Source organism: Malurus melanocephalus, unplaced genomic scaffold, assembly GCF_030028575.1.
Source record: "Malurus melanocephalus ecotype Western Australia unplaced genomic scaffold, MMel_1.1 scaffold_2, whole genome shotgun sequence".
In the NCBI taxonomy this organism is placed as follows: Eukaryota; Metazoa; Chordata; class Aves; order Passeriformes; family Maluridae; genus Malurus; species Malurus melanocephalus.
The window spans coordinates 1,953,090-1,980,428 of record NW_026623234.1 but is presented as its reverse complement, the minus strand read 5'-3'; the positions used below and the strand labels follow the sequence as shown (position 1 = coordinate 1,980,428).

General features: G+C 43.4%; 1 protein-coding gene across 2 annotated transcripts; it reads left to right on the top strand.

Annotated features, from left to right (window-relative positions):
- The first annotated feature begins 8,591 nt into the window (after positions 1 to 8,591).
- SYT13 (synaptotagmin 13) lies at positions 8,592 to 27,339 on the top strand. 2 transcript variants are annotated; one of them, XM_057364464.1, is made up of 6 exons: positions 8,592 to 9,152; positions 14,237 to 14,459; positions 16,243 to 16,371; positions 17,907 to 18,220; positions 22,007 to 22,136; positions 22,913 to 27,339. In XM_057364464.1, the coding sequence occupies exons 1-6, from the start codon at positions 8,970 to 8,972 to the stop codon at positions 23,215 to 23,217; spliced, it is 1,284 nt and encodes a 427-aa protein (XP_057220447.1). In that variant the 5' UTR covers positions 8,592 to 8,969; the 3' UTR covers positions 23,218 to 27,339. The 2 variants fall into 2 exon arrangements, with proteins under 2 accessions (XP_057220447.1, XP_057220442.1); XM_057364459.1 differs by having other exon boundaries at positions 16,237 to 16,371.

Below are 27,339 nucleotides of genomic sequence, written 5' to 3'. Positions count from 1 at the left end.
ATTAAGCAGACAAAAGGTATAGAAAGAAGGATCATATATCCTTTCAACAGATAGTGGATTCTCATATGGGGAGGGAGGGGGAAGACCTGCAAAATGAACAGATAAAGACAAGAAGATAAGGAGGAGGGAAAGAAAGGTTTACAAAAGCAAAGGGAGGATATAATGGAATTTTGAAAGCCACAAGTGTGTCCAGGAAAAAAAAGGACACAGTGAGCTGGCCAGTGTGAGCACAGCAGTGAAGGAGAGGCTATGGAAACCAGAGTGGAAATAACTGAGTTGAGTGAGGGAATTTTCCCTACGGGTTTTACTCCTCACCAGAACTGTGTCAGGTTTCCCCCTACTTACCCAGGGAAGAGCCTCTGACCCACTCTGCAGATTTGCAGCTCAAAGATAATTTACTCMAGAGTTTCAAGAACAGCTAAGGCACAGCTGAGAACACAGGGATTCTAATCAGGGAGCCTACTGGGGAGAGGACAGTTGTCTGAAGTGTAATTTGGGCAGTTGTGAAAGTTAAGGAAACCATTTCCTAGAKCTACTGAAAGGAGCACACATGGGAGGGCTCTTTTCAAATTTGGATGTAACTTTTTCAGTCTTATGTCAGGGGAAAATTTTGTCCCAATGACTCTGGAGAAAGTTGAGTACAAAGCAAGCATAGCACTTTGGGACAATCACAGCCAATGACCCTATGATATACACCACAGAAGTGCCTAAATCCTGAAGGTGGTGACCATCTCAAGATCATTTAGATTAGGCCTCACTGCAGAGCTGTCAATAACAGTGCTGGCAGAAGTGTAAAATGTGAAAGACCTACTGCTCTATTTCTCACTGGACAACAYCAATTCTGAACAGCAATTACCTGTCAAACTTGACCAGGACGAGGTCAGATCTCACTGTGAGAGAAAAGTGAAACATAGCATATATATCTGCAAACAACAAAACCTCTTTCCAGGCTCAACTATTTCAAAGGAAGTCATGGAGTTCAAACAGATCACAGCAGCAGAGGAGTAAGAATATCGTAAGCACGGACCTGTGCTACTCTTGCACTTAACTCAGTGTCAGTAAACTCAGCTAAAGACATTTATCCTGATAGCTGGAGGCTGTTTTCTGAAAAGTCTGTTTGTGTAGAGGGTGTTTTCCTCTTGCCTGGAAGGTCTGGCTACATGATCTTATGTGCCAGCACATTTTATCAGTGCTGGCTGAAAYTTGCACAACAGCAGTGTCATGGAAAATATTCCAAAGCCAGACAAAATCTTGTAGGTCACAAGGAATGGCTAGAGGTGAAAATGAACAGAATATAATTTCTTGAGTTCAACTAGAAGATGTGAATCTTCCTTATCTTCAATGATTTCCTCCTCTTTGTTCTCCATCTCTATGTCAAGAAACAGGATCAAGAGATGCCATCTGAGTTAAAAATGTTCCTATATTGTTCTTTATGCTACAAGGACTAAAAGTGATTCACCATTAGACATTAAGAATTACCACYGCTGAGGTACTTGCAGCTTCTGCTGATGGAGGTATCCAGCAAAAGACCCCAATAAACATAGTGAGATGTTCTACACAGAGCAGATCTGTTCCCAATCTGCTCTCTGTGCCTTCCTGCCTGTGCCTGCCTGTCCCTCTGACAGAGGGAGGGGATACAGAAAACTTTGAGACTCAAAGGAAACATGGAAGGAAACAATAAGAAACCAACAGCTACTGACAAACTGCAGCTTTACATGAATCAGCGACTCAAAACAACGTGTCCAAAAAAACAAGCTGATTCTCAGGGTTTTACCTAGAAGTCATAGAAGATACCATCTGTACCCCATGGGATATCTGCTGGAGTAACAGCAGGCCACTCTGACCCTGTGTCCTCTCTCTGGCTTGGGCCAGAAGTGGCTGCCTAGAAWAGCACTTAAGAGCAAGGATAACATATATTTCCTCTTTGTTTTGAACGTAAGTTCTGCTTATGTTCAATCTTCCCTGTAGTTCTCATACTGGAATTGGGAGGTTGATCCCTAACCAGTCTCTCCCACACACTCAGGATTTTAAGAGGCTAAAGGGCTGTTTCTTCTCCCCTTGCAGTACCTCATTTCCAGACTGAGGAATTGTAAATTGCTGTTTCATTCCACTACACAGAACCTGTTCTGCACCTTGAATCATCTATTCTGATCCGTGCATGAGCTTTTTTTTGTTTGGTGACATCCTATTTTAGACTGGAAAGGCAAGAGCCGCATATAACATTTAAAGGAAAAGCAACCTGCTCCAAAACCGGAATTAACCAACACAGAAGCAGATGCTCCTTTGGCCATTTTGCTGCTAGCTTGATTCGAGAACTGCAGTGAAAAACATGACAGCCTTTTTTGATGGGTCTTCTTTACCTTTCTCTGGAAGTTTTTTCTGCAGTGACRGTGATATCTGCAGTCTGAGAGGCCRTGGAAGACACAGCTTCCAGGTTCTGCTGCAAGTCCAGAAGCACTGCTTGCCTGCTTAGGCTTTCTCACACAATGGTACCTCCCAAAGACCTATTGCAGGTTTATTTTTTTCTGAATGCTTAATACCACATAGTGGTGCACATGCTCCAACACAACTCCCATGGAATTTTGCTGCAGAAATAAGCACACAGTTCTGGTGTAAGTCAGGCCACAAGTGACAGGTTGGGTGTAAATTAAACAAGAAAACCCCCAAATAATTATTGTGTGTATTTCCAGCTGCTGAAATTGTAATATCATCAACCAGTAATTTGGAATCATAATTTTCTTTATCTAAYCCTTCTTTGGAGGGAGTCCCATATAAAACCCAGGTGTATTCAGCATATATAACCCTGATTCATTACCAGAGTGCATCTTATCAGCAAACTATTCACAGTTCATTTGCAAATAAAATGGTGTTATCCTGTACTTAAAGGTTTAAAGACAAAGCTGACATGAAAGTGGATAGAGCTTTATAGGCAACCATAATTATTGAATTTCCTCACTTTGCAGTCTTAACATAGCTGGAGATATWATTTAGCTAAAAGTACAAATTCCCAAAGCTTTTCTATGCAAAGTATCCTTTACATTGGCATTGAAAGAAATTGAATGCTACCAACTCTGAACAGAAATTGGGAAAAACATTGTCACCTCTAGGAGGCAGCAGTTTATTGCAAATACRCAATGTGCACCCTGGTGTCTGGCACTTCGGAAGGTTTTGAAGTTTCTCAAATCTCCTCAAAAAAAAAAAAAAAAAATCTAGTGGAAATAAATGTACTCTGTCAGTGGAACTACCTGCCCAAAAATAAGCTCTGCTTCTCCAGTCAATCAAGAGCCAATTCTCAGATGAAATTGAAATAATCAGGCACAAAATGGGCTCTGTTTTCCTGGATTTTCAATAGCAAATTAGCAGAATTCAATGGAGAAGCAGAATATCTATCTGAATTGTTATCTGTTCTCAGCAAGATACCCTCCCCCATACMGTAAAGCATTTACTCATTTGCTTCACCTGCTAATTGGGCTCGTACTTAACCTTTCATCTGCCACTTCACTGAACAGTATTCTCAGCTGCATTTGCAGTGATATATTTCTCTTTCTTTCAGCTGAGTCTGGCTTGAGCTGGAACTAACATTTTCTTTCCAAATCTCCATTACTGAAGAGCTAAGACCTCACACTAAAGCAGTTCACCTTGTAAAGCACAGACATTGTTTTTCTGCTGGCCTTTATGTAAAGATGGGACATTCTAAAGCTGCTTTACTCTCTGCAGCTGGCCCTTTGATGCTCTCAGACAAATTGATTTTTTGAAAACTTGCCTCACACATAAATACTCTCCTCACATCCCAAGTGGGCCCCATATGCACAGGGAACAACACAGAACAGCACATCACTGGTGTCATTGGTGATTCAACAGCAGTGTGGACCATAACGGAATAAAAATAGTCCCATAAAAGCAATCTGCACAACACTAATCTTGATTTCAAAGCTACCCATGAGGGATGGCCCTCTGCAATCCCTCCGAGATTGCCTCCACAGAAATCATGCCCATTGCTGGAAATCTGCAACATATTTCTGCTCTATCTGGCATCAGCTTCTGGCCATTAACTCCTGGTAACTCAYAGTTTGCTCAACAGAAGGAAACCTCTATTATTAAAGGTTTGTTCCACAACTGGGTCCTTCAGGATTTTGACCAAGACACCTCTTAGGCTTTTCATCAATGAATAGACTGATCTTGAGGCACATTCTGATCCACAGCCTCTCACCCCTTCATTCATTCATTTGGTGCTTCCCCGAACTCTCCAATTTTTCTGATTTTCAGTAGTGTAGCATCCTGCTAAATCAGTCACATCATTAGTATTGAGTCTTCCACCCTCTGGCAATATTCATCCATTGTTTCCATAAGGGATGCAAGAGATTTATCAGACAGGGGTTACACAGCAGCCTCCTGGAGCAGGTRGACAGCCCTGGTTTTTTCCACAGATCTGAATTCCACCGATCTTGGTCTCAGGACAGAGCAGTGTCCCAGCAGAGAATCATTAACCACACACCCTACACTGCATACATGTAATTAGCTGGACCCTTCCTGGTGCTGAATCCTTATCATCATCCTGAGGGTAGACATGAGGCGAGACTACACTCACAGCTGGCAGGTGGTCCTGTAAATTTGGGGGTTCCAGGGGTTCTATATCCATTAACGCCAGTTGGAACACCCCACCCTGAACCTACTTTTGTTGAGGTTCGTCATTCATTGTTCCTTTGTTCATCTTAGCTTCCTTTCAGAAACTGATTCTTTGTTCTTCCTTTAATTGCTTCATTCACTTGATTTATTTCTATAGATCTGTTTCAGTAACAGAGGGACCAAGCCCACATTCCTTTCACAGATCTTCCTTCTTTTTCTTTTTGCATACAAATATGTAGAGACAACTGCTTTGTCTTAATCGTGCTGCAAAGGATCATTTCAGTGGTTTGTTAATACTTCACCATCTGGTAGAAGAATACTTCACCACTTGGAGGAAGACAAAATCTMTTTCTGAAAGCTTTTACAACCTGAGGCAACAGCATGCAAAAGCACACAGCGTTAGATGTAGCAATTGCARGCACAAGCCTTTTACCTTCACTTTTGTTATCACAATGCTTCATTTACTTATTAAACAAAATGCATGACAGGAAAATGGGGTCTTCTGTTATTATTTCAGTGCCTGAAGATGGATGATATAGACACCTCGTTATGATCTGGAAAGCTATTTTAGACCATGGTTCTGTTCAAACTGTCCCATTTCTGTAGCACAGAATCACATAACAAGTCGATACAAGTGAAAACATGAGCTTACACCTTCAGGTTAAATCTGTCTGTCACAAGGATTTCCCTGAGAAAAAAAAAGCCAAAACAACTTTCTTTCCCATTTCCATCTGTTGACTCACACTTCTGCCTGGTGAAATGCCTCAGTGAGAAGCAGAGTATCTCTGRTACCATCCCCTGACGGAGCGGAGTAGGCTGAGTCAGGGAAAGTAGTGTGCAAACATCTTTCATTCAAAKGTATGTCAGCTCTTCCTTCTGGTAGTGATGGATTCTGGAACTTTAATTTGTGTCTTCAGTTGTCAAAATAAACGTTGAAAATCCCACCTGCTTATTCAAGTGGTTGGCAATTATATTAAAGGGCTTTTCTTTTCTTCCGTTAAAGCATGAACTACARCTAGGCAATATAAAAGCTCTTGTAATTCTCTGTGTGATCTGTACTACCAAGTCTGCATTCAGAGTAAGCTTCTTTTATACAGCCAATGAACAAAAAGGCCCAAAATATCAGCAGAAGAACTCTCAGCAGGAATAAAGAATCCATAGGCACCAAAGGTTGACTGTTACCTTATGTTTTGCCATCACAGAGTACTCCTCTCTGAAACACCAGGAGCTGAAAACCGTGTATATGTTTTTGCCATATTTATACATGTCTGCTTTCAGAATCTAGTGAAAATATGTGGATAGGATGACTGTAAAGTATGTTGTCAGGCCTGAACCTGCCCTTAAAGTCTGGATTGCAAAAACAGCCTTTCATCTTTCTATCTTGGCAAGTCTCCTTCTAATGGCAGATGTGACAGATAAAAAAGCTGTGTGTTTCTGGACAATATCAGTGTGAATGGCCAGTGACAAAGGTCTTTAGCCTGACCCCATTTCATCCTACTACTGCTTTAAAAAAAATTAAGTGATTCATTTATTGKGTGTTTAAACATAAAGTATAAAGAYGACTTTGAAACACATTTAGGGCTCAATTTTTTTTAGAACAAGATGTGCTAAAAATAAACACCCATGATAGATAGATGCAGTGGCAGTACATGCCAAAGCTACGGTTAAATTATGTGCSTGTACATGCATCAGTACACACACAAAATTCTGAAATCTTTGGCCTGTCACTTGTAGAAGCTCACATACTGCTAATATTCASTGTCTGGTGAGAGCTTCTTTGTTTTCCTAGTAATAGCAGCAAAAGGCCTGGCTGTTAATCCTAAAAYACACTATCTGACAATGATTCTCTACCTGTTACATTTCACAAATACAATTTCCAGCAAGGAAAACTTAATCTTCATATATAAGCAGGCAGAAAATACCTCAGAGAGTATGTTATTAAATTATTGTCTCGTAGAGAAATTTTGGTGTGACCTTCCTTCTACAGCAGGAAGCAGTCTTTGTATAATTCTCAGAACAGCTTGTAGGGAACAGATCAAGATTTCAACCCATGAATGGACTGAATGCCTCCTSCACTCCAATTTTTTTTCTCTGTATGCTACCCCTAACAGAACCTTCTTCCTTCTCATGTGTTTTCCAAATCTCAGGGGTCTCTGACCTTATTGTGTTAGATTTYATTAGCACTTCTAGGTAGAGCCCATCCTGTGGAGGAAATCAAGGGCATCCAAAGAGTCTGTCCATCCTTTTTGTCATCTTTCAGACTCTCCTCACTTCTGCCTCTCTTGAGTGGTGGCAGAAGTCCATAAAAATATGGTTCATTCCTCAAAGTCAAGATGAGGCCTCATGGCACCATGATTCCATGTTACCTGTTCAASTGTGGGCTGCATGAAGTAGCTGTTAGCTAAGCCAGCAAATGGTTGATTTCTACTGGTGGCAGAGAAAATTCCCATCAGAAGTAAGCAMAAGGATGCTGCTCAAGGCTTTGGAATCTCCTCAGCCACAAAAAGCAGGAAGCAAAGGGATCATTTAGTCAGATTTCATGGTCTCCTCTGGGTGATGTTCTTCCCACTGCTGAGCTCAGGGAGAGGTGTGCCAGTGCGCCAGCCTGGTGTGCCCATCTTTTGTTCTTGGAAAGACAGAAGACAAAGACCRAAGTTTTCCTTCTGTGGGCTAAGCTGAAAGAGCCATTTCCACAGGCTCAGCAGTTTATTAGGGAACTGTCTCTTCTTAAGGAGTCCACTGGGATTTGATTCTTGCTGGTGGGTCAGGAGGCTTGGCAGCGGGGGGTGAGACATGTCTGACAAGCCTGGTAGGGTGAGGAGAAGGGGAATGTGCACTGCAGCCTTCAGGATGCTGCASAGGAATCTAGCAATTAAAGTGAGACTCAGATGTGTGAGGGAAGTTTTGCACCAGGCAGGTGAACATGCCATCAAGGAACAAAGGCGTAGTTGTCATGAGAAAGATGTGAAACATCAAAGAAAAAAAAAGTCAAGGAAAATCTATGCAGAACCTGAGCTACAAAAAGATCAAAACCCCTGAATTTCTAAACATTTCTCTGTACATAGTTAATCTTTTTTCCAGATCTATGGGCATCAACTATATTCCAAAACAGAATGACAAAGAAATTCCCAGTAGAACCTGGTATTTTTTTTCCAGGACCTTATGAGGAATTTTTTGTGTTTTGCTTACTAGTTTCACTCTGCCCCCGAGATACAGTCACCAGAACTAAAATCACCTTCTGGCCACTAGATTCTCSTGGTGAAGTACCCAGAAAAGGGCTGTACACTTCCTGAGAAACATACCAAATGACAGCATTTATTATCCTCTTCCCCAAGCTGGACATTCTGAGAAATAAGGTGAACATAAGTGAGTCAGAAAAAGATAATCACTCTACCACCTCAAGAGGAAACTGGGACGGATATCCAGCTCCTCAAGTCTATTCATGCAGGTTCTTCTCCTGTGCTTAGCAGCCCACTGCCTGACACCAGTGTGGTGAGCAGTATGACTAATATCTAGCATATGTTGTTTGCTTTCTCATTCTCTCCAGAGGAAGCAGCATATGCACCAGTGTGCCTTGTTTGGTAGGATTTTCTGCTCTCTTTTTTAAATAGAGGTGCTGCTCTGCATTTATCCTACAGAAAGGTTCAGACCCTGTGCTTTGAGGGGAAGGTGGTGAGGCATGGGGCAGCACTTAATTCTTGTCTGTGTTTGTTCAGCARCCTCTGAAGAATGAGAAAGTTTTGCCTGACTTATCCAGAGGCTTTGCTGTGACTACAGAGCTGATGTGCAGCGCTATCAGAGCAGGGATTCTCAGGTCAGCAGCTTTTGGCAGTCACTATCTTTGCCTTAAAACAGAAAAATTCAACCTCTTGAGYATATCAGCCAGCCAGCCCTGAGAAATATTGCTGGAGAGATGATCAAACATTTGGATGCACTTTCTGTGAGTTAGCTAGCAAGGCCAGCCCCTTCTGCTGACGTCTTTCCTCTCTATCACACATCAGACTTTTCCCAGTGGAGCTGGAGAACAGGCTTCAATGAAAACTGCCTGTTTGCAGCCATATGGAGATTGCAGGCACCACAATCACTGTTTTCTCTACCTGACCTGGAGCAGCAACTCCATCATCAGGATAGAAAGGTAGCCTTGTTGCCTAGCAAAGGTGGGATGATTTATCTGCRTCTCTAGATTGGTCCCTTTTCTTTGCTGCACAAGAGAATTGCTTTCAGACTTCCAAGGAGAATGAAGCCAGGCTAGAAATCGSACTGGATGTGGGAGAGCTGCTCTCCCAGGGAGTAGAAGGAGTCACAGGTTCTCTGTGTTTTCTGTACCTGTGCAGTGCAGGACAATGGTTTTGTCTGCTCCAGTTATAGCCCTGGGGGCTACCTTGGGGACTGCAACTAGCATCCTTGCCCTCTGCGGTCTCACCTGCTTCTGCAAATGCAAGCAGCCTGGGAAAGGACTCTCAGAAAAGGACCAAGAGGAGGAGACGGAAAACACTAAGCCCAGTGTGCTTCAGCCAGTCCAGCAAGTAAGACACAGTTTCTRATTTACTCTGTGATTTTTTCTTTAAATGCAGAGGGTGGGAATGCAACTTCCCTGTGAGGCTACTCAGCATGTGATTTATGCTGCCTGTTTATCGGCTTGCTGTGCTCAGGATATAACAACATGCCAGTGGGAGGAGGAGTGAGGGAATAACAGAGATGARCTGGGTAATACAGAATCACCGGAGCAGGAGACAGCTCTCACAGAGCCAAAGAGAGCGCTGCTAATGGCAGAARCAGGGGATGAGGACTGAAAATGTTGCTTAGTTGTTAAGATAGATAAAAATAATTTCCTGAGAAGACTGGACTGTACCAGGTGGCACGCAGCATTGTGAAGAGGAGATGGCTCCTGCTGAGATCTCATACAGCAGCTATTTAATTCTGTTCACAGTATCTCATAYCTCCTGCAGGATTGTTCCCTGTCAACAGCTGGTTTCTTGTGAAAACCTTCCCTCCTCCTCTCTCTGCCCCTCTAACTGAGGGMATTAATTATGTGTGAAGTTAAAACAAGGCATTGAAATCATAATAAAATGCAAGTGAGAATCTAGACTGATGACAATCTCATCACACTGTGAATTTCTGTTTCACTCAGTGTAAAAGCAATGTGGAGTCAGGCATCCCTGTGTGCTTTTTCATTTTTTGTTAGAATCCAAATGGCCTGATTTACTCCTGAGCTCAGTGTAAGAGATAGCTTGGGGCATTATAGAATGCTTCTAATATATTTATTAATGGGAATCTCTTCTTCAAAGGGAAATGTTTGATGATTTTCTTGGTTGAATATGTYCTTTAGCATGAGCTATAGCACGGGTCAGTCTCTGAAAGTATTACCTGTTGGCTGTCGTTTCTGATGTTTTCATGTACCTGTGTCCTTTTCACTTTCACGTAGCCATTCAATCAAGTGTTATGGCATAGCAGGYAATTCCAAAGGCCTGTGATCCATTGTGTAAGAGTCTTTGTTTGCCTTTTAATTATTTGAGCTGACTATTATTTTTGTATTCTTAAAGAGTGTAGCAGGAGTCTTAATTGAACTTCTCTGTAATGTTTGTAATTAAATATTCAATCCTTCTCTAGCTCCCACTCTTCGGCTCTTAGCAGAAAATAACCTTGGCATCCTCATGCTCCTGTTGCAGTTTATTCTGAGGAAAGATGACCAAATCCACAAGCTGTATTGTAAAAACCAGTGCAGATACAGAGAATGGCATCAGCAGATTGTGGTTGCTGTAGGGGGGAGGGGAGGTGTGGGAGGATGGCTCCACTGACCATGGATTAACACCTGCACAGAGTTCAGGACTTCTCAAGAGATTGCTGCTAATCCTGAGCCTTTCTCCATGAGCCTGGTGAATAACTCTAGTACCTGTTTGCATTGTCCTAGGATAGATTTCACCTGCTATTGTGTTTCACAGCTCAGTCATGTCCCTTTCAGGCTCCTTTCTTGTCTTTTCTATCCCATACAGGGGATTTGCCAAYGCCTGTGTATAAGAATGTACAATGATGTGGAGATTTTCCAAGTTTACTGTTAACATGAATAAGAAATGTGTAACTTTGACAGCCATATCACTCTGCATAGCAATTTTTCTAGCTGTTGTCTGGAGCAACAGTATCCACAGTTAACTTTACCATCAGGCTTTTTCTACAAGGGATTTTGTTTTTGTAATCTCCAAGCTTAGAAACATCTCAAATCTTCATTTTAACTTTATTCTTGGACTGGGCTTTTTTTTTTTTTTTTTTTTTTTTTTTTTTTTTTTTTTTTTTTTTTTTTTTTTTTTTTTTTTCTTTTATACAGCCTTTTGGGCAACATCTTGGGAAAGTGTTAATCCATCCTTGATCTTGTCCACCAGGGTGTTATCCTGTTTGCAGGACTGAAATTAGCACTAGGTCTCCAAATTGTTCATTTAAGCCTCCAGTACCCAGCAGCTATTCAGTTTGGTCCTCACAACATTGATCAGGTTTTGCCATGACTTAATCCAGTATTTGACCAATTTGACTGGATTATTAAACATGCCCTAGATATATCACTATTATCTGAGTGAAGGCATTCTTTCAGCACTGTAGACTTTTTAATTTGAAGAATTATTTCCAATGTTACTGGCTTTAGGGTTTTTTTTAAAGAAATCTTGCCAGATTACAGCAGCCGAGTGAACATTCTGTCACAGAGAGTGCAAAATGTTCTTAGTTTGCATATTCCATATGTTTAGCAATTCTTTCCAATTAAAATAATTTTCTTGCCAGGAACAAGTATTATCCTATGCTGTCACTGATTCAGAATCAGTCTCTATACCTTCAGAAATGAATCTCAATTTGAGTTTTGAGTTCGTGAAATTTTAATATCTCTGTGTTTATAAATTGTCCCATCAGGACTTTTGTCTGGCTACATTAGTACACRGTATGTCCCAGTCAGTGTTTGGCACACTTAATTATTGAAGCCTGTCAGGACCACTGATTCTGATAAACACAGATGACAAAAGGAAGATGTAGCAAGTCTGCATTTCAATCCCTTGGCATGTCTCCCATRACAGTGATGCTTGTATTCGCCATAGACAGAGGCTCCTCATGGACATGCTCTGCATGTGTGAGGAGAAGGAGCTCAAACACAAACATACATCTACACAACAACGAGAAACTGCTGTAAATTTGCAAAGTCTCAGCAAAGCCTGCAAGATGAAGGTTCCTAAGCACAGCCAGCAATGAGTGACGTGGGGCAGGGACACAGAAGGGTCACTTGCAGTCTCCTTGCTCCTTTTAGTTTCATGCATTTTGCTTTCATGCATTTTTGCAGAACTATCTGAACTCTTCTGCTCATGTCTTTAATTAAGACACATGCTAAGTTGCAGAGAACTTCCATAGGGCACTGCTATGTAACTGGAATAGCAGACAGCACTTGGGAAAGGAGCTGGCAGCAAAATAATAAACAGAGGCAGWTGCAGTTGGAAGAGGGGGTGGGCTGGTCCCACTGTGCTTGCATATGTCTCTCATCTCTAATTCTGCAGAGCAGACAGACAAGAGGAATATTTAGACCCAATGGAGCTCTTACTTGCTGAGCGCTGACGGATTTCCTGACTAAATGCCTGACTTWTAGCAAGAGGAAGAAAAGACTGTACTAACAATACCTGAAATTTGTGTGGTGTTTTGCATCCCAAAGGGCCTCAGAGCTGTTTGTGTGCTGGCAGCACAGAGCAATGCAAGCAGAGGCCCCGGAGTGAGGGCAGTGAGTGGAAGGACAGCAGCCTGACACCGCAGGCAGGAGAGAGAGCAGCACAGACAGACCAGCACCTCAGGCATTGGGTGTGTGCTGGATGTGATGCCTCTGCACAACAAAACCAACCTGCCTTTCCTACTGCTGTCTAGTGATTCCTCACGTATTTTGCTTGGTTGGTTCGCTTTAATTTTTGGAAATGGAAAACTGCATTTAAGGTTTGGATGAATTACTTCACATTTCCTAGGTATTTTAGGACTGATGAGGCTCACATCTCTACATGAGTGATCTCACTTACAGCTCCACACCGTGTAACTTACATAATACCTAAACTCAGCTGAAGGCTAGGTGAGGATGGCACACAGTGACGTCTTTCCTTCTCAGCCCACTTCTCTTTCAAAGCCCTTGGAATTAGACAAGACAAAATGCCATGTTGCAAAGGAGACTTGCTGAACACCAGTGCACTGGCGGCCTTGGGGAGATGGAGTCACTGGCCTAATTAGCTCCCTATCCACTGCCAAGATCCAACCAGGATCTCCATAAGCAGAATTTGGCTAAGTTAACATCCAAGACTGCTCTCTTTCTTCAACGCTGTTTCTTGAGAGAAAGGTATGCTTTCTCTGGACATACAAGCTGGGACCAGGAAATCCCARCACAGACAAGAGCTTCAGGGCATCATTACATTCACTATTAATGGGGAACAATAAGACGAATGAAAAACTTTAATTACAGTTATGAAMCTTTTCTGTCTTAGCCTCAACCTTGACATAAAATAGGTTGACAGACAGTAGGTTGGAGATAATCCCACTGCATAATAATCAACCAAAACAGCTATTTTGTTTCTGCTTTTTGTCTTTCATGTTTTGAAAATATTAATAAAATCTGTTGCAAGTGTTGGGGTCATTTGCTAGTCAGCTTTTGTTCTTCTTCATTGATGAATCCAAATATAAATGAAGCAGAAATAATTTCAATTGTAAGCAGGCAGGATTCTTTCTCAGGAGAAATGGGAAAAAAAGGCTGTTCTATTCYACTAAAATATTTTTCTTTGTTTTGAGAGAACAGAAATGTCTGTTTTGTCAGCTTTTGCTTGGACTGCCTGAGCACTGCATCGTCTGGCAGGTTCTTCTGCTCATTCCATGTTCTTGTTTCAGTGRGGAATYGAAGTGTTAAGAACAAAATCAGGCWTAAATCCAAATTTCAGTCCTGGTATAATGAAGGGGAAATGTGTGTCTGAGGGTCAGATGGAGCTCTGGTTTACAGAACCAAGAAGCTGAGATGACAACTGAATCAACTGCCCTTGGTTTGCCAGTCCAGGGCTCATTTTTAAACCAGTTCTCCTCAGTCTTATTGTACCAGGAGCATTCTTTCTCAAGGTGACTCCATATGAAATATGTCTTTGCCTTCCTAATGCCAACTGCCTACTCACATAAAATATTCTAAAATCTGTGAGTGGCTGAAGCCTGTTACTTTTGCATTTGACTTCAGACATCAAGGTAAATATCGCCATGCCTCAATCATAGCAAAATTAACTTCATTGTTAATTTCTTTGCTAAGATGAAAGGATTAACTTATGAAAATATTACCTGATACCAGAACAGAGGAAACATTAAATTATAAGAACATATCTTTTTCTTGTTGCAATCAAACATCTGTAGAAAAATAAATMTGAAAAGACACAGACCAAGTGGAAGGTATCAGCTTTGACAAGAAAGTCCCCAGACATATAGGCAGGAATTTCTACAAGCCAAGAAAAAATAATGGTAGGACWGACCAGAGGCACTGCTTTTTGCTTTCTTTGTCTCAGCTCATTCAACATTAATAAAATTGGAGGAATCAGTGTAATTAGCGCAAAGTAATAAACAAGGTTTTAATTTTCAGTTCAACGTCAAGAAAACCGCAGAGCCAGTCCAGCCYCGAGCACTTCTGAAGTTTCCCAACATTTATGGCCCCAAACCAGAAGTAACTTCACCTGAAATTGTTAACTACACACAGTACTCTCTGAAGACAACAGAAGAACCAGCAACTGGAAAACACACTGCTTTGGATGAGAATAGGATGAAGATACAAGTCAATGAAGAACTGTTTGTTCTCCCTCAAAACGGTAGGAGCTTTTGGTCTTCAGACTAACAATTGCTTTTCTGGGTGTATATCTGTAATACTTCTAAACATAATCTTATTGTTGTCAGAGAAATAAATGTGAAAATGAAGACATGGGGTGCTTTTCACTTTCTTATCATAAGCACTGTGAGCTCTGTATCCAATACATTTGTTTAATAGAAAGTAGTCATGCAGCTCATCAGAACATTGTGGTAACAAAGGTCTAGTTGTAACTTGTTGAAATATTTTTTAGCTAAATATCTTTTGTGTTGAAGAATCTGGCTCACTGGTAGCAGATATTCTGTAGAAAAGTACATTTAATGTAGTTTTACAAAGAGTAGTAGCCAGAGTGTGTGTGAAATACCTAGACAAAATTAGGCAGAATATCTCCTGGTCAAATGCTAGCTGCCCAGCAAATGTCCCTCTCAGGGACAGGGCAGGTTGAAGCTTCTGATTTTCTTTGCTCCTTTTTTCCCCTGGCTTGGTGAGATGTTCTTGGCTTATTGTAATGTGCAGTGAAACCAAAGGCTGATACCTCAAAGGATTTTGCCAMACAGAATTCCTGTTTCCCAGCCAGCCCAAAGGGTAACACTCCAATCCCGAAACGTAAGACTTCTGTAGCCTGAGAGAAAATGCAATCTTAATTRTATGCATCTGGCAGCATGTCTGGGTTTCTTCCATACTGATTTTTAACTTCACAGCTGTCTTTTAACAGGATAATTTACTCTTATGGTTACCACATTAATAAAACCTTCCTGAAGATTTGCCAGAGAGACAATACCATCTGTCATCATTTTTAACGAGTGCTCTTTTTTAGTTCTTTTTAATTGTTTGAGATTATATTTTTGCCCTTCTGGAAGGACAGTTGCTACATTCACCCCTCCACCCTGAGATTTGTGAGTATGGAAAAGAAAGTACCATGGGAAGCAGCTGCATTGGAGGAAGAGACTGTCTGAGCCACATCCTCAGGTGTCAGGGACAAGATTATAGGGTGGAAAAGATGAAAGATGATGGCTGTATTTAGGCTAAAGTGTTGGTGTAAGAGCCTCTCTGCACTGCTAATGGCACAAGCAAGTTTCCTTCCTGCTGTGCCTGATTTCACAGCTCAAGTGTTGCTAAAATTAAGCAAAAATTGTTGTGCTCTCCTTTCGATGTCACAGTGAACTGGGCTGAACTGTGGCTGAGATTTTTTTGGAGGAAATGTGCCAGTCCCACTATTGTTTTCTGTGTGCATCAGAACTGACCTTGCAGATAACAGCTTTGGATGACAAAAATCTCTGCCTTCTCTTTTAGTCTTGCAACTTGCTCTATTTTAGAATTAAATACATACTCAGCTCCTAAATCACCCATGGAGAAATTGCCTCATGGATTCCAAAGTTCATTGCCTTCAACCTGGACTTCACGGTTAAAATTAAAAAATGTTTAGAGACATCTGACCTAATGCAGGGTTGTACAGGAGTTCAAAAGCAGATTCACATTCTAATTGCAGAGACCAGAAGATTTAATTTAACAGTGCCAGTTAAAAGAATATAAAACAATATAACAATGGTTTTTAGACACATGGCCTAGTCATAAGGTAAAAGAGCAAGTGTGTACCATCATAGAGCACAGGGTGGTGGAGAGCAGAAGACTTGACCAAATGTTGTAGAAAGAGCAGAAAGTGCAAGTAAACAGAGCAAATGGAGGAAAAAGGAAAATAAATTACAGAAAAATTAAGCCAAGAGAARGGGGATTTGTTCTCTTGGGAAGGTGAAGAGCTGCTCTCTGACGGGTTATTTCAGTTCCAGGTGTGGTAAAGGACGTGTGTGTCACCGAGCACCTGAAGCCCGAGGGGGCAGCCAGCAGTAACCAAACCCCTGAGCTGCACTACTCCCTGCTGTACGAGCAGCACGAGCTGCGTGTGGCCCTTCTGGAAGGTAAGGACACATCCTCCCCCTCTGAATGGGCAACACAGCTGGTGATTACACTTTTAGAAAAGCTCCCCTCCTACCTTAACACTGATATGTGCCCTCGGGATCACTGAGTGTTTCACTCTGGCTGTAGAACAGAAATACTTGTGAACGTCGCTGCTTGAAGTGAGAGTGCAGGGCATGGCTTGGGAAAAACTGTTTGCACAGGTTTGTCAGGATGGGCTTCTCCAGTCCCAGACAAAGCAACCTCTTCTTTTTATTTTTTTCCTTTTGGGGGCAGGGGGAATGGGGTTACTATCCCCTTCCTCTCTGTACTGTTAATTCTTCAACCTAGTCTACTCCCTACTGCCTCTTCCTCAAGTCAAGTCGAAGGCTGGAGACACCAGCTTTATTTTGAGGAAAGTCCCTCTGGCAGTGCCTGGCCAGGCAGCCAGASTCTCTGTCACTCTCTGACAACTGTAGCAGCTTCTCCACTCAGGGCTGGAGCATTGTCACTTCTTCTGGGAGAGTAAAATAAGCTGACTGAATAATTCATGCACAGTGCAGATCTCTGTGAAAACCTAATCAAATCACACCATCTGAGGCAAGAATTGGAAGGGTGCTGAATGGCATCCACTGCTGTGGGTCCCCTGCCAGCAGCAAGCCCACAGTTCCCCTCCAGAGTGAGCACCCACGCCTGCTGGCTGTCACCCTGGCACTCCTGTGCACAGAACCTGGCTCTGCTCCCCAGTGCCACTCCCCTGGGAAGCCAGGAGAGCCYTGTGACCCACAGGTCCTGGCAGCTGAGGGCCAGCTGTCCTTGCACTGGCTGCAGCAAGGACAACAGTTTGGCYGTGAGACCCATGATACTCAATGAACCCTTGGAGAAAGGACGGTTCCTCTTGCTGCGGAGAAGGCASCAAAATTCTGTTCATGCAGCTGAAGAGAACTGTGAAATGCCATTCTCACTCAAGGCTTTTCAACATAACAGGGATTTAAAATTAGGGATGAATCTCTCTTGACACAGGTCTCTTGGGCTGTGGGATGGCTTCTGATGGATTAATTTACCACAGGCTGGACAAACAGAATGCAATAACCCTTAGACATATCCCACACTGGCCTGCAGGGATGGATGTGTGCCAAAGGAGGTCTATCCCATCTCTGATGTCTGTGACTGACCTTCCTGTTTTTAAAGTCATCGTGAGAAGATTTTGTTTTGTGTGACAAGGTAAAAGTAAATGAGGCTGCCAATCCCTGTTTCATGCTGCCTTATTTCAGTGCTGTTCTGCATCTTTCAACAGAGCAGGTTTCCTTGAACTCAGTCGTTGCTCTCCCAAACACTGGCAGCATCTTTCTGCAGTGGCAGAAGGACAGGGACATTGTGCAGCCTGAGGGAAACACCACAGCATGGGCTGACAGCTTAAGCCACTCCAAAGCAGGCAGGAGYAGGGGTCAATGTCTATGCAGCTGTTTTATTTTATGACTATCATGAAATAAGTGATTCAGCCACAGATATTTCAGGGCTGTCTTTTGTGAGAGTCCTCATGATCAACCTTTTCCAGCTATGCACGGCAGAATGAGCGGGGACCAAGATGCTGGCTGCCACTGCTACATCCTGGGCACACTGGAGAACAAGACTGGAATTGCTGAGGCMCAGACAGAGCTGAAGAAGAAGGTCCTTCACACCGTTTGGGAGGAGGTCCTGCGATTCCCATTAACAGAGGAGGAGCTGCCAGCAGGGACACTGACACTCACCCTGAGGAACTGTGACAAGTTCTCCAGGCACAGCATCGTGGGGGAGCTCAAACTGAACCTTGCTGAAATGAAGGAATCTTTTGGGAAGGCCCAGTGGGAAAGGCTAAAGAGCCCAGAGAAGGTATGGACTCAGGCCGTGTCGGTTGTCCAGAAACCCTAATGATTAATGGTTCAGACAAGAGAATCCCTTTTCCTAGATGGCTGCATGTGGCTTTACTTGTTTGGAGCAGGTTTAGAGGGGTGATGTGTCTCTGCAGAGATCCCTCAGCACAKCTCTGTGTTGGTCTGTAGCTCATCACATCAGAAACCCTTCCATCTATTGCTCCCAGCAGTCAATGTGACACAACTCCCTCAGCTCCTCCCCAGTTACATGACAATCTGACACCAATGTCTGCCATTCAAATGTCTAGAAAAAGGTATGTGAGCTTCTGAGAATTGGTGATATAAGACCAGAGTGCAGGAGCTGAAATATCAAAGAATGCAGAGCCTGATGGAKGGACTCTGCAAAGCTGGGTCTGGGTAGGGCACACAGTGGCACCCCAGAGAGCCTTAAGCTAGGAGTGAAATATATTGTTGGGATGGAGATGTTGGACTGAAGGACACTTATTCTTCCTGGAATCAATCCACGGCTATTTGTTTTGAGAGATGTTAAAATAYCATTCATTGCACTGCATTGGCTTCCTTAAACATCAAAAGCTTCCTTTCCCTTCCTAATCCACATTTTGCCAGCTGCACWGACAGGGAAGGATTCCAGCAGTTCTAGAGGTGGGTACAGGGGACGCTTCATGCACACTGATTTCTTACACATTTCCTCAGGAGCCTTTTCCCTCCTTGAATTAGGTTATTCTTGTAGCAGCAGCAATTCACTTGAGATGGCAGCAGGGTCCTGCTACTGCTGCTGCTTTCTCGTCACAGTTGGTACCTGTTGAACTCTGCTGTGGCACGGGGAGAGCAATGCAGAACAAATACAGCACTGTCACTAAGCATGGTGAAATAAATTATTGCCCGTCACCATCAGGGGTGAGGGCTCTCCACTGAGCTGGCCATTGACASAGAGTGAGCATTTCTGATTTCCAGTCGTGCTGATTTATCTGATAATCACTTGAATACTAACAGGACTGTCCACACTAAAAACACATCTGTTGGGGACAGAGGCAGCAGAAACAAATGTGGTTCAAAGGAGTTTAAAAACCTTCGAGCATGAGACTGAATATTTGTCTGATAGCTGTAACCCTACCCCTCTCTCCCCACACTGCTCCTGCTTTTTTAGCAATACCCAAGGAACAGCCTGATCACAGCAATGGCCAGTTGTTACTCCACTGCACCTGATGGATTCCTGATACAGTGGGAATTCTGCCTTGCTCCAGCTTCACAACCCCACACAGAAACAGGACACCATTAATTTTTTCTTCAGGCTGACAGCACAAGGTTAACACCAGCAGCACTGTTGAACAGTGCCCTAGTTTGAGCTAAGGATGTGCAGTGAAAGCTGAATTTGCGTCATCTGGGACCTGAGAGAGCCAACCATTGCACAGATAGCTTATGTATACATATCCTGAATCATTCATTGAGAACCAGAGAGGGAGGGAGTGAGGAAGAGCTGATCAAAAAAGAGGAGCTATTTTTGACAGCATTCACCCAGGAACAAAGTTACTGAGCTTTGTGTGGCATTTCCCTGAAATGCCAGGAAGGGCAGAAATTTCGTTCCTACCTTCGCAGTAATTCTCCCACGCACGAGGGAAGGAGCTCAGAGCCGAGCTTACAGCTAACCAGGTAATGCAATTAGCACTCAGGAATTCATTGGGACCTGGGAGCCATGCAAAGCCTAGATGCTGGGGACTGATATCCTTATCTTGTCTWCCTTCCCTCCCACTGCTTTGCTAATGACAGTGATGATAGTGGGTTGATGATAGTGTGTTCTTGCATAGCAACTTCCCTTTTACCATTTCGTGGTGCCCTGCACGTAATTCAGTGATGACCCCTTAATGCKATTTATCCACATTGCATAGAAAGAGAGACTGAAGCTCTGATGGTTGTGTGAATTTGCAGGATTGCAGCACAAAATGTAGGTTATGGATTTAATAGAAAAAAAGAACACAAAGAAAGCAAAGCCCAGAAGGAGGAAGGAAAAGTGCCTCTGGTTTGGTCTCTTCACACAAAACTCCAGCACAGACCAAGCACTGTAGGTTTTGTTTTCATGTGGATACAGGCTGGCCAAAGACTTGATCAGCACACTGAGAGCTAGAAAGCCATAGGCACAAGATGTGACCTGAGTGCAGTGCGAGGGTTTGTGCGTGTGTGCACGTCTACAGAGCCCCACCCCCTCCCAATCTCCTCTGCATCTGTCTGTGCCTGGAGCTACAGGAACCAAATTCTAGCCAAGAGCTATAGAATGGGACCTGCTGAGATGTAGGCGGGGTAAATAAACAAAAGCAGCTTATGACATGCCTAAACTCTGGTTTTGCACTGAGGTGGTGTTTGCACTTGTCCCTTGGCGTACAATTTTTTGTAGTGGACATGAAGGCATTGAAACTCTCTCTTTATGTGTGGGTTATTTTAAGGTCCACTTCAACTTAAGACAGGATTCACGTAAATAAAATGCATATGAGCCTTTCATTGCTACCTGAGTGCATGAAAAAAGATTTACTTGGGTTGACTTAGGATTGAATTTCAGGCTGCCTTGCTAATGGCCTCCCACCTGATTTGTGCAGGACAAATCAGTCATTCAAACCAGACAGCRATGACAGCCATGTTTTCTGGAGAGTCAATCAGCTCATGGGGARCGTACAGGGGCCTGTCCTTGCCTGTTTCAAGTAAATGGCTGAAAACTTAATCTGAAATATTTATGGCTCACTTAGTAGCGACAGCGCAGAGCACAGAAATGGCCTGGAGAAGGGCTGTCTGTCCTCGAGGATGTAGAACATGCTAAGGAGCCCAGAACGGGTCTCTTGAATTGACATTGGCTTTCTGAAACTCTTCTGGGTCATTAACCTCATACTAAACCAGATTTCTGTCACAAGCTCCTGCTCACTGAGAGATTAACTGCTCCCCTYCCATCCCTTGCCATGGGCTGTCAGCTCTGCATACAATGGTGTGGGATTTCTCTCCTCCCCTGCTGGCTCCCAAGGAGGAAACAGTATTACTGTCCCAGGGGAGGGCAGTGGTGGTGTGACTGTGTCCCTAGGCTTTTCCTCCAAGGAAAAATGGAAGGAAGGGGAAAGGGAAATGAGTTCCCAAAGGGGCAGCAGGGAGAGCTGCTCACAGTCCTGACAGAAGGCAAGTGGGAAGGAAGAGTAAAGTACTGTGCCCAGCTCATGGAGGATTTCAGCTTGGCTTTGGTTTTTTCTCATTCAAAATAGGGTGTCAGAGAAGTGTAGCTCCAGCCCCAGGTCTGATAGCCCCAGGCATCATCTCTGCTTCCCCARGGAGCTCTACACTCCTGCTGGGCAGTGTGTACTGGAGGCTGAGTCAGTCAGAGCCTCCTGGGAAATGGAGCACCTGAAACCAAAAGTGAATTACAAAAAGCAGTAAAGATGGTAGTGGACATAAATACAGGCCAGCTACATGGACTCTCAAAATAGAAATATCTGACAATTTGCATTGTACATCAGCCCCAAATCTTCTGACTAAATATTGCACTAAAAGTTGGTGTCAGGAAGCAGTTACCTTCCAGCAACATAAGGATTCACTAACTCACATTATTGGAGCCTTATGAGTGGAGAAGCCTCTCAGGTGTCTTTGCCGGGTTTTTTCTCATCCAGAGTAACTGGAAAGATCTCCTGCACAAACCCAGAAAGACAACTTGGTTGTCCATGCCCTTCTACCCATCAGTCTTCTACTACTGTTTTCCTAATGTTCTGGCCAAGGTTATATTAAAAATTAACCCCTTCTGTGTCTCCATTTCCAGGAGCCATCCACGGGCCATGGCGAGGTTCTGCTCTCTATTAGCTACYTGCCTGCAGCTAATCGCCTGCTGGTGGTGATCATTAAGGCTAAAAATCTCCATTCCAAGCAGCTGAAAGATCTCCTTGGCAGTGGTGAGTGTAACAGCAAGGAAACAGGGACTGTTGTTTCTGCTATTCTGTAAATCTAGAAAGAAAGTGGGATGGGTGGTGTTTGGCAGAAAAAAAAATACGTGTCTGGTTYAGAAAGCCAAAGAGATTTGGATAATTTCTAAAAACTGAAAACCAAATGCTCCCCTGATCAATATTTCTTGCACGTTCTCTCTCAGTTTGATGTCACCATGGAAAATTCTCTTGCATTTTTGGATGCAGATGCAGGCATCACAATATAAAAAAGACATTAAGGTGTTAGAGAGTGTCCAAAGGAGGGCCATGAGAGTGGTGAAGGATCCAGAGAGAAAGGCATATGAGGAACAGCTGAAGTCTCTTGGTCTGTTCAGCCTGGAGAAGAGACTGAGGGGAGACCTCATTGTGGTTTTCAACACCCTCATAGGGGAAGCAGAGAGGCAGATCTCTTCACTCTCATGACCATGGACAGGACTCAGCATGAAGCTGAGCCAAGGGAGGTTTAGATTTGATATCACAAAAATGTTTTTCACCCAGAGGGTGGTTGGGCACTGGAACAGGCTCCCCAGGGATCTGGTCACAGCACAAGCCTGACAGAGCTCAAGAAGCATTTGGACAATGCACTTGGGCACATGGTGTGATTTTTGGGGTGTCCTGTGTAAGGCCAGGAATTGGAGTTAATGATCCTGATGGGTCCCTTCCAAATCAGCATATTCCAGTGCAGTCGAGTCTATTCCATTGGTTGCATGCTCACTAACATGGGATCTCTCTGCATCCCGACACAGATGTTTCTGTCAAGGTGACACTGAGGCATCAGTCACTGAAGCTGAAGAAGAAGCAGACCAAACGTGCAAAACACAAGATCAACCCTGTGTGGAACGAGATGATCATGTTTGAGGTGCCTCACGAGCTCCTGCGTGCCTCCAGCGTGGAGCTGGAAATGCTGAGCCAGGATGGAGCTGGCCAGAGCCACGTGCTCGGCAAGTGCAGCCTGGGCTTGCATGTCACAGGCACAGAGAGGAACCACTGGGAAGAAATGCTGAGGAACCCCAGGAGACAGATTGCCATGTGGCACCAGCTCCACATGTAGGCTCATCATGATTACTGACAACAAGAGTCCCACCAGGCCTCCGAGCCGGGGCAGATAAGCTGGATTTCACCTTCYACCTTCCCCTCCACAAAGCTGCTCAGCACAGCACACTTACTACACCACCYTYCTCTGATTTTYCTGCCCATCCTAGCCAATGAAACTGTCTGGAAAATGTATTTAAAGGATAGTCTCTCACCTAATCAAGTGGTTGTCTCAAAGAAGGGGTTTGGCTGCCTGGATGGTTTGAATTAATTTTATTTGCCTGCCCACTGCCACTTTTGAGAGGTCCCTGTTCCTGTAGARGAGCAGAGTGGAGCAAAGAAGAGCAAAGTTATCATGGAAATATAAGCCCTTCATTGGCATCTGGCACTGTCACCCAGGTCCCTTGATGAGTGTTGGCTTCACAATCACAAACACGCAACTGTTTCACCACTCACTGCTTTTCATAATACTCTACAAGGCTGGGAAATGAAGATCACAGAACTGACTGTCATGGCAGGCATGAAGATTCAGTATGAAACAGAGAGGAAAGCCAAAGTACAGTAAATATATACCTAGAAAAAGATCCAGAACTAAGGGAGAGAACAGAGCAACAAGAAAGGGTGAGACAGTCAACACCCTTATCCTGTGCAGCCTTTGAAGCAAACACTGCCAAACAAGAAGTCAAATACCTTCCTTTACTTTTGTTTCCTGGAGAGTTTGATACCCTGTATTTAGGATTCGGGAAAACTGTTGAAAATATGAATGTTTCAGGACCCTTTARCAGAATACCCATATCTTCTTTCTTCCCTGGTGTCATCCAGAAAGACCCTAAATATAGACAAAAAGTAATGGCTGATGTTACCTCCAAAAACTTGGACCAAATTTTTCTGTTTACTGTCATCTTTTCTGTTTAGGTATTTCTGAGCTAGAAAATTTCAAATGCACTAATTATATTCCAGGCAAGATCTAAAATTAGGCAAAAGAAGTTTCATGCCTTAGCAGCTGATAGATGGTTTTGGTTTGACAGTTAACTATTGCACTCAAATCCTCCTACCAGCATTACTCAAACACGGCCCTTTTTAACTGCCATGTATTTCATCACTTCCAGACAGAAGGAATTCACCAACCAGACAGACTCTCCAGGCCTTCTCTTTWGTGTGCACTTTCAAGATCTGATGTGGCTTAAATGTTTCTTTTGACTGCCCTTTTTTCTGTCTAGATGGACTGAAAGCTGGCAGTGGGGATGTCATGACCCCATAAGCACACAGCTTGTTCTACTGCTTCTTTTCAAGTAGTAGACAAAACTTTAAGGGATTTCAATGGGGACAAGGYGCCCAAAAATCTGAAAACAGGACCATATAATTTGTAGCCCTGAAAATCTCAGAGAACTTCATATTTGCAGAGTCAGAGTCAGAAAAAATAAAACTCTTGCTTAAATCAAATTAAGCTAAGCTTTATCTAGTATCCACCCTGTTCTGATGGTGCAGTAAAAGAARTCTAGCAGATTGTTGAGGGAAGGCTGCCATCCTGTTGGCAAAGGGAAAGCTGGCCAAAGMACCAAGCACAATGGGTTCTGAAGAGGGAAATGAAGTTCAGCTGGAAGTCAGTAACCAGWAGTGATGTGCTGGTCATGAGACTGATGTTGTTTAACACCTTCATAAATGACCTGGACAATTGGCCAGAGCAGCACGGCCTCAGTGAGTTTGTAGATGATGCAAAACTGGGAATTTGTTCAAAATTGCAAAACTATCAATTTAACTGATTGATACACAAGGCAGTTGTGCTGAGGGATGCTGAGAGGCTKGAGAAATGGGCTAAGAGGAACCTCCTGAAATCCAGCAAGGAGAAGTGGAAAGTCCTGCACCGGGGGAAGAACAAGTCCATGCACCAGTGCAGGGGTGGGCACTGACCATCTGTAAAGGAGTTTTCCAGAAGAGGAGCTGAGTGTCCTGGTGGGCAGCAAGCTGAACATGATGAGGCAGCAGTGTGTTCTTGCAGCAGAGAGGGACAACAGTGCTTTGTGCTGCATTGAGACAAACACTGCCAGCAGGTCAAAGGGGAGCGATCCCTCATTTCAAATCACCGGTGAGGGCACTTCTGGAGTGTTGTGTCTAGTGCTGGGTTCCCCATCGCAAGAAAGATACAGAGTTTCTGGAAAGAATGCAGCAAATGGCTATGAAGATGTTAAAGGGACTGAAGCATCTTCTGTAGGAGGGGAGGCTGAGAGAGCTGGAACTGTTTAGATCAATGGGTACAGACACCTGACCTGGGAGAGGAAAAAGGAAGATGGGGACAGACACTTTCCACTGGTGCCCAGTGACAGGACGAGAGCCAAGGACAAGTCAATTGCAACATAGAAAAATCCATTTGAACACATGAAAAATGCAAAGAAAAAAACCCTTTTTTACTGTGAGGCTAGTCAAACACTGTAACAAGTTACAAGGAGAGGTTGTTGGGAGTCCCCATGCTTGGAGACACTGAAAATCTGATGTGGAACAGTGTGAACAACCTGCTCTAGTTTATCCTACTTTGAGCAGGGGTGAGTTTGGACAACATGATCTCCACAGGCTCTTTCTATCCTCAGTAGTGCTATGATTCTGTGAGGGTACTTGCAAGGTTGATGCACACTGAAAACTCTTATCTTTACAATTCCCCTTGTGTGKGGTGTAGCCAGGAGTTACAGGATCATTTTGAAGAGAGCAATCAAACCAACTTTTTCCAAACAGACAGAAAAGCTAARAATGCCCAGGAATCTTACACCCAATGTTTTAATCTCTGATATTGATCTATTGGCTAGAGGGAATGTAAACAAAAAGAAAATTGGTTTCTTGTTTTGCTCTATGAGGTTTTGTTTACTAACAGAAAGCTGTGGGATACTGTGAGTAAACTGGACACAGGGGTCTGGTCGATATTGAATTCTTAATGCATTCTGATCCTGATCTGCCTATCGTGATATGGAATAATTATTTCCAYTGAAGTGCAGCATTCACGGGAATGTTGGCCTAGATCATGTATAGGTTCCAGGCAGCACTGTTATTTTTTGGGGGATAATTATAAGAAGGATATCTTCACAGGATGATGCTATTTGGCTGGCACTGGAAAGCCTGAAGGGCCAAATATTTGCCTTGCTGCCAACTCCTCTAGCTCTGCATCCTGCTTGTTTCACTGAGCCTTTTATAACATCTTGATGACTGATTGTAAACAGCATTATCTGCCTGTGCCCTGGTGATTCTGGCACACCCTGTAATAGACATCCATCCTATGGCATTTAAAAGCATACATTCTCAGAATCTGAATTAACTACGGCAAAACAATGCCTTGTTTTACAGCAGAAAAATAYAGCACTACTTAGCCACAAATCTGTCCTAGGAGCTGAGTGGTGCCATCAGCGTTAACGAACGGCATTGTTTCCTCCTTTGCTGAAGTGGGATTTAAGGGGAAAAAGAGAAAGAGGGAAAATGCCTGCATATTTCCCGGATGGATTATTCTTGTTGTCTGGCATTTTAGCCCTGAAAGGATGCTCCTCGCCACCAGCAGTCTGAACAAAGGCTGCCAGGTGTCCCCGGGAGGTGGCCGGGGCTGACAGCGGGCACGTAACGGGGATCAGGAATGCTGTGTACGTGTGGCACCCGAGGGGCAGGAGCGCCCAGCCCRGCCTTTTGAACTCTGCTGTGTGTCACCGCATTCCAGCGTCTGCCCAGGGCCCTGCCCTCATCCCCGAACATCCTGTGGGGCAAAATCTCTGTGTCCCTGCGCCTCAGCACCCCAAGGGCCGGGGGACTAAACTGGCCCAGCAGACAAGCGGCTGGGAATGGCTGTGCTAGGTGACAATGTCACGAAGATAAATCTGAAGWATTTGGAAATGCCATTGTATCAAACGGCTCCAGCCACTCAAGCTGTCAAAGTATCACTGAAATGCGATAAGGATGGAGCCAGACAGACCCACGGTTTTCAGCTCCTGCAGTTGAAAATGCAGGAGCATCAGCAAGCACTGCTACATATTAAATTAAAAGATGCTGCCTATAAATTGCATCATAAAAGAAGAAGCAAAAAAAAAAAAAAAAAAAAAAAAAAAAAAAAAAAATAAAAAAAAAAAAAAAAAAAAAAAAAAAAAAAAAAAAAAAAAAAAAAAAAAAAAAA